This window comes from Falco biarmicus, chromosome 6 (genome assembly GCF_023638135.1).
Source record: "Falco biarmicus isolate bFalBia1 chromosome 6, bFalBia1.pri, whole genome shotgun sequence".
Taxonomy (NCBI): domain Eukaryota; kingdom Metazoa; phylum Chordata; class Aves; order Falconiformes; family Falconidae; genus Falco; species Falco biarmicus.
This window is the reverse complement of record NC_079293.1, coordinates 34,802,287-34,815,358: the sequence shown is the minus strand read 5'-3', so window position 1 is coordinate 34,815,358 and position 13,072 is coordinate 34,802,287. Positions and strand designations below refer to the sequence as shown.

General features: G+C 37.2%; 1 protein-coding gene across 4 annotated transcripts in view; it reads left to right on the top strand.

Moving 5' to 3' along the window:
* The window catches only part of LDAH (lipid droplet associated hydrolase), a 124,621-nt gene that overhangs the window by 34,357 nt on the left and 77,192 nt on the right, over positions 1 to 13,072 (top strand). For 3 of the 4 annotated variants that reach the window (XM_056343108.1, XM_056343111.1, XM_056343112.1), the window contains one exon: positions 3,041 to 3,175. In XM_056343108.1, coding sequence (XP_056199083.1) covers positions 3,041 to 3,175 — 135 coding nt within the window. The remainder of the gene's footprint in view (positions 1 to 3,040; positions 3,176 to 13,072) is intronic. The other variant, XM_056343110.1, reaches the window with a different exon arrangement.

Below are 13,072 nucleotides of genomic sequence, written 5' to 3'. Positions count from 1 at the left end.
GTTCAGGTTTTTTGTTTGTTCCGCTTGAAGTATTTTGACAGCAACTAAACTAAAAAAAATACAAAACAACTGACTCTGCAGACATGCAAATTTAAGCTATATTAGGAGATAAACATTCTCTGCTTATAAATATTTTAGATGCAAGCTTTCAAGAGCAGGGACTATTAATCTGCATTTACTTCAGTCAGTGCAAAGCTGGAATAATTCCATTGAAATTGAAAGTCCAATAAAGAATAAATTTATAGCTGCTTTACACGTGGTGATTTCTCTATAGAAATCTTTGCTTTTAAAATCTTTGTTGATTTTCCTTTCCATTTGTGCCAGCAGTTCTCATTTGTACCCCTTCAAGGCATTTTTAAGTATCAGTAGCAGCAGCTCTTAACAGCTGACCCTCTCAGAATGTATTTTACTGTGAGACAGATGTTTATGAAGAGTGGGGAAAGGAGGTTTCTTTCCTATTTATGGATGTTCTTTTTTACCTGCCTAAAGTACACATCACATTTATCACAGGATAAAAAACTACTTTCCATCAAAAAAGTATTACACTGTCTTGAGCTTACTATAGTATTTGATGCAAAGCCTCACTGTTTGTAAGCAGTTCTTACTTCATTGCTCTTCAGCCGATGACTGAATCCTGGAATATTTACATGTTAGGTTCACATGGCTCATGATGGGAATGAGCACCCAAATGTCTAAGACGGCTGTTGCCATATCTGTCCCTTTCCTAGTTTTGTATTATAGGAGGAGGGAAGAATTTAAAAAAACAAGGTTGCTTTTGAGATAAATTTTATGATTCCTTGATCTCAAAATATCTAATCACGTTATATTCCAGAGCTAAGCGTAGTGCCCAAACATCATGATCATTTGTACTACAGAATACACACTTTATTTTGGATTGCTGCTACTTTCATCTTCAACCTTGCTGAAAGGTAGGTTTTCTCTATGTGACATTAATCCAAGGATCTTGACAGATGATGTCTAGGTTTGATTTTATTATCTCTGGAGCCCTCTATATTATATCTTTTTCATGTATGAAAAAGTGGTGCAGATGTAGAGATGTGTGACCCCTGTGAATTAAAAACTTTCTTTGGAAAAGTTTGCAAAAATTTGATCATGCGTTCTGGAGTTTATACATACAACAACTGTTGTTTGGTTGTTTTTTTTTAATTCTTCTTTAATATCAAGTTTACAAAGAGATGCTTAGAAACACATAATAACTGGTACTTTTTTTTTTGTGTTTTGGTGTTTCTGATTTTGGTTGTTGTTTTTTTTCCAAATCTGTGTACTGCAGTAAAAATAATGTTGTTTTAAGATCAGTAATTTTATTAAGGTTTGAAAACCATCAGAGATGCTTTTTACATGTAAGTGAGGGATGAAGCATGTGTGATGTGACCTAGAGCAGAAGGCTTCCCTCCTCTGCCCACATATCATCACTGGTGTGAGCCATGACATCAACTCCTACGCATGTGTTTGTGCTGGAGGTGGGTTTGGGTGCCTGGTGCAGTGCTGCGCTGTGGTGTCAGCTGTGTTGTGGAAGCCCTGAACCGAGGGAATGCCTCGTGGGAGAGCAATGAACATACTGTGTGTTTCCTGAGGAGCAGAAGGGTTGAAGTAAAAGAAGGCAAAATGAAAATGCCCACTGTAGAAGGAGAAGAGTTTTTGTCTCCACACACCATTTCTACAACTACTAATTTGATTACAGCTCTGATTTGTCGTCTTTGTCACTATCAATACTTACATGGCTCAGCCTTTTTATTACAAGCAGACTGACACAAAGGAGTTTACGCAATTTTAGTGAGTTGGTGTTTTTCCTCTCGTACCCTTTTAGTAACACATTTGTGTTATTTTGGAATGTCTTTGTCTTAAAAAGTGGCTGCCTTTTTACCCAATACTGCTCTTGCTGCCTTTTGCTGTTGATGATAACCAAACTAAGAATTGCCTAGTATGTGAATGAAAGAGACGTAACTGAGCAATCCTAACCATAATGGTGGGTTTTCCTGGTGTCTAAATGATAATAAGAAATCAGTGGAACTACTTTGGAAAATTAATAAGTAGAGAGAAAGAATACAGTTTTATGTCTGTGTGGGAATTAGGAAACAAAATCTGCTTTGTCTTCATGTGGATTTACTCTCCAACTTATGTTACTACTAGTATCCAAAAGAGAAAGAAAAAACGACGAATAGAGATTATAGTTTTGTTTGGAAATCCTGAAATCCCTACCAGATAGATGTTTTTGACTTTGGGATGCTATTTTAGACTTCTACTTCAGCAGTGGTGGCTGACTGTTGATATTCTCACTGTTGAACAGTGGATTTAGAGCAAGGTGGTCAGCTCTCTCAGGGCAAGGTGGATTTGTTCACACACCAGCCTCTTCTGAGAAGTTCTCGCTAAAGCTGATGGCTTGCAGGACGGGGGAAACGGTTCTTCTGTGGTTCTAGATCACAGGTGTTGGAAAAGAAAGAGCTTCTCAACGTCCATGGAAGAGGACAAAGAGAATATGAGGTTGCAAGCAGAAAAAAAAATTAATCCAATCAGTTTAAAATAAAGTCATCCTCTCTTTTATGCTCAGTACAGATGTTTGTATTGCCAGAATATCACACGCCTGTTTTGAAGTGGTAACACTGAGATATTTGAAGTGCAGACATCTGGATCAAGTGATATGTGATATAGTCTTTGTGGTATTTTTATAAGATCTGGGGGTTTCTTTGCCCAGTTTTCACGTATCTGTGACTTGATGGGATAGATAAGCCAGCTGGTTGACCTCTGCTGGAAAAGATTTTCTGTTGTGTTGAGCTCGAATTTTAGGTTCTGAAATTTCAAAGTAATTCTGTAAAATGCTTCTCGTGGGTGCCATTGATTAACGGAATTAAACCGGTTCAATAGCATAGCCCTTGAAATTGGGAAAATAAAAATTGGAAAAGTACTATAGAAAATAGATTACCAAATTGCTGTATAATGCTGTTTAGTTTGTTCTGAAGCACATTACGTGCTGTTGGAAGGTTAATATTGACTGTGCCTTGTATGTTTTGTTTTTTGGCAGGTAACCCTGGACTGGCAGGTTATTACAGGACCTTTATACAGGCCTTATATTGTGGACTAAATCAGCAGTATCCCGTTTGGGTTGTGAGCCATGCTGGACATTGTAAGCCTCCTAATGGTATGGAAATGATAGAAGGTACGATACTGTAACTTACACATACAAATATTTGTACCCTGCTTGATTTCACTAGCAGAACTTGTGCTCATTAAAAACAGCATGACATGATTTTTAAATGTCTCCATTACATTTCCACAGAACAGTTGTATGAGAAGAGAAGTTACTGAGGAAAAGAGTACTCTTAGGTAAATTAGATTTGCCAGTCAAATAAGTGCTATTAAGAGAATAAGAGTTTGCTGATGGCAGTCTTCAGAGACAAGTTATAAACAAGGTCTAGAATGTGTTTATGTTGAGAAGAGTAGATTAGAAAAATACATTTTTAACTGAGGTGTCCAATTAAGAGATTGAGTACTTTAGGAGAGACTTCATTATCTCTGAATTTGAAAGTGAATTTCCAGGAAGCAATAAATATTTCTGAGGTGCGGTTTTGGAGGGGAGAGGTTGCTTGTTTATGTGTTGAAAGTCTTTTGATGTGCAAATCACCAGCAAGATATGGTAGCCATCTCAAAGTGGATATTTTTAATGTACAGCATTGCAAACTGGGGGGACCCAATAAGGAATCCTGTCCTGAACGCTACTTAGTCAGAAGACCTCATGTACTCGGTCGTCACTGCAGTGATACAGTAAATCAGTATGATTCCTTAGGACCAAAAGGCTCAGCAGTGTGAAGCAACCTGAAAATTTTGAAGAAACTGTTGTAGCTGTGTAGCATAACTTCCCCTCACTAACATTTGCATCTGAGCTTTTAAGCCTTTTATTAGTGGTTTATTTAATTTCAAGTTTGAAACTGAAACCTGTATTTCATTGATAAGAGTCCTGCCAGTCATTGTGTTCAGGTGTCAGACTACCAGACGTTACCACTTTGTCCTGATAGGTGAGAAATACCTAAGCTTATAATTTTTGTTAACCGTGGGATTCAGCTAGAAGTCTGGCAACAGAATAGTGCTGAGTTTGTTGCAGAGAATGTTAGTGGGTCTCACAACCTGCCCTGGGATCTGTAAGTGTGTAGTTAGTGAAAAGAGCCTTTGATGGTGGGAGATGTCAATGGTGGCTTGAGCTGGCTGAGCTTGTTGAAATTGAGGGGTTTTTAGATGGAGCCAATCAGGGATGTTGTACAAATGTCCCACTTCCACTGTGACAGTCCCTGTGCTACAAAAGAGAGTGTAGATACGGGGGAAGGAGAGCATCCTGCAGGGAGAAGGGAGCTGGTATCAAAGTTGAAACCAGACCTCCAGCTGACTTCACTGTGTGCTTTTGCACAGACAATGCTCCTGTGAGAGGAGGGGATTTTCAAGAAAGTGGTAGCTTGTAAGGATGGACACGTCAGAAGTGAAGTATCTGGCTGGTGCTGTGTCAAGTTTTATTCAAAGTGACTTGCAGAATGAGAGTGGACAGTGAAATTTCTGAATTTTTGGATGGTACTTCATAGCATTTCATTACTGGGAAGATATTAGATGCCAGGGAACTACAGAAACATCTTGCAAAATGTCATTAGAGAGTAAAAAGATGGTAGATGAGTGTCAGGGCAGATAAATATGAGTTAATGCCTGTGACAAAAAAGATCTTTTTTAACTGTGCATGGGTGATCCTGAACTTGGAATTCATTTGTAAAACTCAGGAAAGATGCTGGCATCATCACTGACAGTTTTCTAATATAATCTCTTATTGCACAGCAGCAGACGAAATTTAAGTTGACAAAATGTTGGATATAAGCAGTGTTACAGACAAGGCAGGAGGTATTGGTTTATTACTATATATAACCATAGTAGACCTTCATCTTGAATATTAGAGTACACATCTTAAGGACAGCATTTCAAGAGTGAAGTTGGTGAGCGTATAGAGAAGGGCAACTAAAGAACAGGGAGGAAGCAGCTTTCTTGTTGTGAGAGTTTAAATGGCTCTTTGGTTTGGGGAGCAGAATGCTTCTCAGCAGCATGACTGAGGTTTCCAAAATCATGACAGTAAATAAGGTAAATGCAGAATAAAATACACCAGGTTCAGTAACGGAAATAATGGTCATTTAATGGTACTAGCTGCCTTAAAAACAGCTAAGAGAAAGTATTTATTTATGTGACAGGTAAAAAATTTAGCAAACTAACAGCCAAAGCACTATGCTGTGGGCAAATTATATTAGCAGACTTAAAGTGATAAAACAACCTAATGTACAGCTAGTCCATAACAGCTGCTGAAAGAGTCATGTTCTTTGTTGTGCAGGTGCACTGATGTCCTTGCTTTGGATACTGCCGTCGGTGCTGCGGGCACTGACCTTTTCCACACTTCTGTGCTGCTCCTGGTCCCAGTGCCATCTTGTGGCAGGGCTGTGAGCCTGAGAGATTTGCTGCAAGGGGAAGGGATGCAGAAAGTGGCCAGGCTTGGTTTCTCTTACTGAATAGAATCTACTCTTGCCATGGCTGAGCTTGGGGAACTTGCTTGCCTGACCCATTAAGGTGTTTTCTGTGTTCTCAGTACCATGTGCCAGGATCTGTTCTTACTGGTACACATAACTGTAGCACCATGGAGCTTAGAAAAGTATAGAAAGCCACTGATGGATAGTTTTAAAAATAATGAAAAGGCATTTATGAGATTGTTTTCATATTTATTTTATTAGCAGCACAAGAGCAGGAAGCTCACATCCTGTCATTAGTATACATTTACACAGTATTCCAGAATATTCCATGTGGAGTCTTTAAGCTAATCACGTAAGGGAACCCTGAAAAGTTTAGTGACCTTTGGAAATTATGATATTACTACAGTTGCCATGGGTAGTACTCTGTGCTTCGCAGTAGCTTTGAATGTAACAAAATAAACATGGTTTGTTTCATTCAAACTCAAGAGAAAGCACAAAGTGGCTGGAAGGCCTTATATTTTGCCAATTTGTGACAATGTGAGTTGCCTGCAGTGAAAGAAGAGATTTGGGGTAATTCTTTCTCATCCTTATGATGCAAAAGAAATGAAAAGCATTTTGGATATTAGAAGCTAATTCCTTACCTTTTACTTAGTTACTGCCAAAAATGTAATTTTCATGAATTGACTATAAAGGCATGATTAAAACCACAAAACTAAAAATAGAGCATTTTTGCAATTTCCCAGGTGACTGAAAGGAACAGGGAGTCATGGACTCGTTGCTCATGTTCTGCTTCTGCATCCCCACAGGAGTCCTTAATTGACATTTTGTGGTGTTACAGTGAAAAAACCCAGAACCCCAAGGACCAAAGGAAGCACATGCATAGGGATGGATAATTGTGTTCTCCACAGTTCTTTGTTGCTTTCTAGGTTCTGAATTTCTCAGGCAAAGTTCCTGTAACAAGAACTGCTATATAGCATTGTGAAAACCATGTCAGTTATTACTATGCTACATAGAACTAGAAGGGGATGTTTTGTCAAAAAACTGGGCACAAAACTGTTACTGTAAAAAATTCCATGTATTCTTTCATGCTTCTGATGTGCATTTCATGATGCTTCATTTAAAATAGCCTCGTTCAAATCCTCCAGGGAAGTTCAGTATTTCTTGATAAAAAGGATGAGGACATAAATTGACAAAGAAACATTTGAATCTGACACCATTGATTCTTGAGGTTTTTCAGATGGGACTCTAGCAAATCAAAAATGAAAAAAAAAGGGAGAAAGGAAGCTACTAGGAAAGAAGAATTCATACTGATTAATTCAGAACAGTGATCTACAAACTTTTTTGCTCATGCACTGCTATTGGTAAAAGATTTCTGTCAGTAAAATTTTTTGAGCATGCACCACCATTATATCTTTTTTAAAATATATAAATTATAAAGATTACTTATATGTTATGCATGCGCCTCACTGTGCACACACCCCACTTTGGAGAGCACTGATTTAAAAGTGTGCAAGTGTTTAAATAGTACATTTAACATATAAATGATGCTGCCTGTAAAGTAGTAAAGGGTTTAAAATGAAGCAAACTGTGTTGGAATAATATGCCTTGTTATATTTAGATCAAGTAGATTTTGAAAATCTCTGAAGTACTAAAGCAAGTTTTCCAACAGCAGCTGTCAATCACAGACTTCCTAATTTACTGGAAGCATATCACATAGCGATTTAAAACCCGAACAAAGCTACACGCTTCATTTTTACTTCTGTATGATAGCCTTCTATTCAGAGAGCTCTTGCAAGCTGTGCTCCACAGAGACACGCAACATTAATTGAACATTTCATTGCTGTAATTTTGCTCCTAGCTATCAATCCACTGTGCAAAAAGATTTGAAACTTATTTTTTATTCAGTGAATGCAATACAAAAGTTATGCCTTGGTTTCAACTTCTTATCCCCTCCTCAGCTTTTAAAAATACAGTTGTTTCGAACTCTGCTGTGACTGTAAAACAGGCCAACATCAATTCTTAGATATAGGCAAAATTACAAAAAGGAGAGTAGTTTTCTAGCACTCTCTTTATTTTAAATCTGACATAATCTGTATATGCTTTAGAAATTTTCATGTGATCTTAAAAGTGCTGCTTTTTTTCTTTTCAGTACCTGAGACCTTGATGTGTAGTCTTTCTAATGATTAAGGTGTTTGTGCCTCTTGATCAAATGCTACCTGGAAACAGGTTCTTTTTTTTTAATACCAAAACCCCTGCCTACTCACTCTGTTTACCATGACAAATACATTGTGATTGTATTGTAAGCCTTTTTAAGGTGCAGCTATTTGCACATCATTTGGTTAACTTCTACTTTATAAAGATGTGTTCATAAGAAAGTAAAAATGTATACAAATAGATCATAATTAAGATATGGTAAATTTTTCCTTAAAAATTAAAACAATAGGCAGGTATACCCACAGCTGATGTATTTTTTTAAGTTCTGGAGCTTCTTTTAATGTGTCACTCCGTTGAAGAATTTGCATGACACTTCTTTTGAGATTTCTGATCTGATAAGATATTCTCCTGCATCTAACCAAGTAATTTATTAGATGTTGTGAGGGTTTATTTAAAGTGGAAGTTATTGTTTTCTTTATTAATGCGTTAGAAGTACGCTATAGCTCAGTGCCCTCACTGTCCAAACAGAGGCTACTGCCTGAATGCCGGTATCTGTAACTTAGTATTTTCCTAGGGATTAAATGGGTGGTCTTTTGATTTAGTTGCAAGACAAAAGGCAGGTCATGTTTTTGTGGTTTATAGCTGTCACTGAATGTTTCTTTTTATAGCAGTGAAATCAGAATAAAATAATTTTTGTTGCATTGCCCTGGTTTAAACATACAATTTCCCTTAAACACGAGCAGAAAATAGATAAGAAAAACTTTAACAGAAAAAGGTCTTTGGTGCTTTTAAAAGAAATTAAATTGTTAAACAATGTTACTTGTAAATACTTTGTAAACATCTTGATTAACAAAAAAGGGTAAAATTGAAAAATAAAATTAAGATTAAAAATATTTCATGTTTATTCACACTCAAATTATTCTGTCAAAATGCCAGTATAGCTGCTCTGCTTGTTGGGGTGGGCATTATAATACATCATGAATTGTGGAGACTGAAGCTCTGCACTTTATGAAATGAAATCCATGACTACTGCAGAAGGACTAAAGACCCATGTTTAGAAGTAGCTCCTCTGATGACAATGAACGGTAGCTAGTTGGAAGCTTTTCAACAGCTTTTTAGCTCCTTTTGATAGGAAGTAAACTGCTAGTTTAAATCAACACCTATCAATAACCAAATCCTGAAATTATTCATCGCTAATTTTACACTCATTGCTAATTCAGTTGCTATGTTACGAATATCCCACTTTAAAATAAGGACTAAAGGACTTAGTCTCACCCAAAGTTTTCTTAAAAGCTGTTGAAAATGGGAGATTAGATCGGAAACCCTTGATACTCAGTTCCCCTTAACACATCCCTCACCCCCATTTTTTAGCATCCTGGTTGGCTTTTGCCACTAAAGGTTGTATAGGCAGCAGGTGTACCTACATAGCCATGCTTAAAAATGGACTGAATCTGTGGACATCTGCTGTGGTTTGATAAGAAATAAGAAATACAATGTCTCCGACAGAAATAAGAATAGAAGAACACAGGGTTGGTTTTGTTTGTCCTTAGGATGACAAAGATACTTGTCTTTAGAGCAAAGTAAGATAGAGAAGTAAAGAAAAATGAAATCAGCATTAAATGATTTATTGATTTTTGGTAATATACTGTGTATGCCAAGTGCTATCGAAATATGGAATAGTGTGATTCAGGAGACGTAACTGATGCATTTAAATATATACCCAATAAATGGCTAGTCATCAGTCATGTCTTAATGTTACAATATTTGGTCACATGATAAATTATATTAAAGATCAACCTCTAGAACTTTCTAAACTGTACAGATGAGTATTGAGCTATACACAGTCGTAATACAAATACTTTTTATTGTTTTAGCAAGGCATGTTTATCCTTTGGAATGGTTTGTCTACTGAATTTTCTGTTGTTTTGGTTCTGAATCAGTATTAGGTAGCTTCTGAATGACAGGGAATTTGAAGTGACATTCTTACTAGCCAAGTTACAAGATAAAATTCTAGTTTGATCTTTCATGTCCTATGGACTGTAGAAGATCATAGCTTGTCCTTAAAATCTATTAAACTATGCTTAGTTCATTTCCCATGATAAGAAGAGGTAAGTAAGGATTGATTTACAGTCCATCAAAAGAGTGCTTCCATTCCTTTTTCTTTATGCAGGGAGAGTAGGGCCTTCAGACCGTTTTGAAACTGAATTATATCCTTAAGAAGCAATATGGGCAAAAGCACAGAAGTGATGGAGGGATTATAAATTATCTATGAAGACATTGATTATGTGATCCCAAAATGTTAATTGCCATCAGTGAAGTTTTGAAGTGAAATGAAGTTTTGTATAAAAACTAAAATAAAATTGTAGTGTTACAGGAAAATTTTGAAGCCATGTGCAGCTTGAATTTATTTGATATATTGCCTCTTAGTTGTTACAATTAATCTGAATGGAGTTTGCTTTTCCAGCCCTCTGACTTCTAATGAAACTGCAGAGTTGACTGAGTGAGATTCTACCTCTAGCTAAAGTGATACAAATGTACACAAAAAAATGACAGAAACCATTTGTGTAAAACTGCATTTATACTTCAGCAAGTTATTCATCTTGTTGATTGCTAGAGAGTTGTCCGCCAAATGACAGATATAACTGTGGGCATGGTTACCAGATATGAGACATAAGTTTCTACCATCATGATGTGCTGTGCTTGCAGGAAAAAACCCTAAAATAGTAGTCTGAGCAAGACAAGGAGCATGGTGTTCTATAATAAGAGGGTTGTGAGTTATTTCGAACAGTGATTCTCAAACTGTGGTCTGTGGGCCACTGGTGGTTCCCAGGGCACTTGCATGTGGTCCAAGAAGAGCTGTCTGATCGGATGGAGTTGGCTCTCTCACCAGTTTCCACTTGCTAAGTGGAATTAATGGTAGCTAAGAATACTTTTCCAATAACACTTTTTTTTGTGTAAGCATTTGCTGCAGTGGCCTTAGAGATGTGTCAACGTGAACGTGTGGTGATGGCGGGGAGAGTGGGATTGTGGTCTGCACTGCTGCAGACAGGAGAGGAGGAGGTCATGAAAGTTAGGTGTTCCAAGAACTGGGCTCCTAAAAATAGGGACTCATCCTTAGCTAAGAGCCTTTGTCCATGTTGTGTATAACCCCAAAGGAGAGAAGTTACACAGGCACAGGGAGTCAGTATACGTTTAGTAATTTTAGCTAGCTTGTGACTTTCATTTATTTTAAGTAGTACGGATGTTTTTAATGATTGCTGATGTTGGAGAATACCTACACGGCTGAATCAGGTGAATCAGAGCTATTGGCAATCTGTTTGGTCAGTACAAAACCACTTCAGATTTAGTGTCTGTAGTGCTTAGAAGGTTTTTGACCAGCAAATCCTTGCGTGGGCTTCAGCGCTTTTTGGTTAGTAGTAGTGGTAGGCATCTGGCCGCATTGAGTATGCAGTGACAGCTGTGTTTAAAAGGCATTTATGGCTTCTATTGTACAAGTAAAGGGAGAAAAGCAGTAGAAAGGCAGCTGACCTGACATCTCACATGCCTGCTTTAAGCTTATGCATGCACACATTTAATTCACATTAATTTCTATTTCAACATTATTTTCTGCTTCCTAGGCATATAAATTAAAATATCGGAGAATCATTGAAAGACGGATTATCTTTAACATAAATTCTTTTGGGGTTTAGTCAGTTATGTTTAAGTATTACAGACCTGGAGAACTCTGTAGTCTTGTTTGCATCCCAGAACACATAGGGGTGCAAATAAAGTTCTGCTTAATTTTAACGCGGAATTAGATGGCAAGATGTCTCCCAGTCCAACAGTATCACACTGTAGGTACATTAAAAAGAACCCAGTTCTAAGCATGCCAACCAGCTAGAATTAGGCTAGTTCCATATCTGTTTCATAGCCAAGTTTAATTTTTGTAATGTATAGAGAGGAGAAGCTTCCTGTTTACAAAGCTGGCACTGATTAATCACCTTGAGCTCTTCACATGGTATTCATCGACAGCAAGGGATCCCACATTGGAGTGTGCCCAGAGGAACTGGTTGTTTTCGCAGGTCAAGACAGGAACTGTCACCTCACTGCGCTGCCCATCCTGATACAGGAATTGCTGCTGCCCAGAAACCTTATTCCTTCTTTGACTTGGAAAAAGCAGCTTAAGGAGGGAAGTGTGTGCACATATGTAAATGTTACTATGAGGCATTTAATTGATGAGGGTTTTGGCTTTGCCTGGTAAGATCTGCATTTTACTGTATAGTTTTAGTGCTGGGTATCTACTGTAAGGAAACAAATGATCATTACATGTTATGAACCCACTGGAATGTTTTAAATCTGAATGGGTGAAACATAAGCAGCCTAGGGATGCTGCAGTACTCTGTTTATTTCTTTCCTTTGAGCTACATACAGTTAATTACTCATAGAGGTCCCATAATCATGCCCATAATTATGTAAATAGATCCTTTGAGTGAAATTTTGGCATTTGGTGTTGACTTTATCAGTTCTGCTTAATTTTAAGCAGGTTTTTAAAAATCTTGTTCCATTCAAAATCAAAACTAAGAAAATAAAAATTTGCCATTTGTGAAGTGTTTCTAAGCTGCTCTGTTGTTTTGTTTTCTGGCCAACCGAAATGATAACAATTGTAACTGATCATAGCATCGTACCTTAACAGCCATGTATTTATTTGCAATGATCACTTAAACATTATTATGCTGATTCTGGGACTATTTAATGTAGCTCTATATTCCATTGACTTTGATGGAATAGTGACCGATTTTGGTTGTTACTAAGAAGAGGACTTTGTCTTTACATTTGTTATAGTAACATGAAAAATAGGTTCTCTGTAGTCTCTGTTTCTTTTGAGCTTTTCCACTGAGTCTGTCAACGCAGTATCTGTAGACATGATTTAAACGTGTCCATGAATAGTTTTCTAATCTATTCTGGTACTCTATTCAACTAATTCCCCTGTTAAAAGAACCAGATTTTTTCATCCATATCTACAAATAGGGGTAATATAATTCTATTTTTAAAGATGTGTTTTTAAGTAAGAACTTTGGAAACCTGTTACAGTCTTCTGGATCCTTATCCAGAAAAGTTTTGGGGTTTTTTTATTTACATTCATCCATTGGAGAGTATAATGTCTTTACTACATTCCAGGAAACTCTGGATGTAGGTTTTGAGATTCTTTATGCATCATTTTCCACCTTTCACCCCATGACATAGGTATGTTCTCCAGCTGATACCATCACTTCTGATTAGATGCAGATGGCTGTTAGTGGGGCAAAAAAAGTGTTCAAGAATGTGAAGCCTATGAAGAGGTAACTTTTATATCTTTTGGTGTCCTGCTTTTAGAAGGCATGTCACAGTTCACTGAGATGAACAATGCTGTGATGTTTCAGAGTAACTCCTTTAAA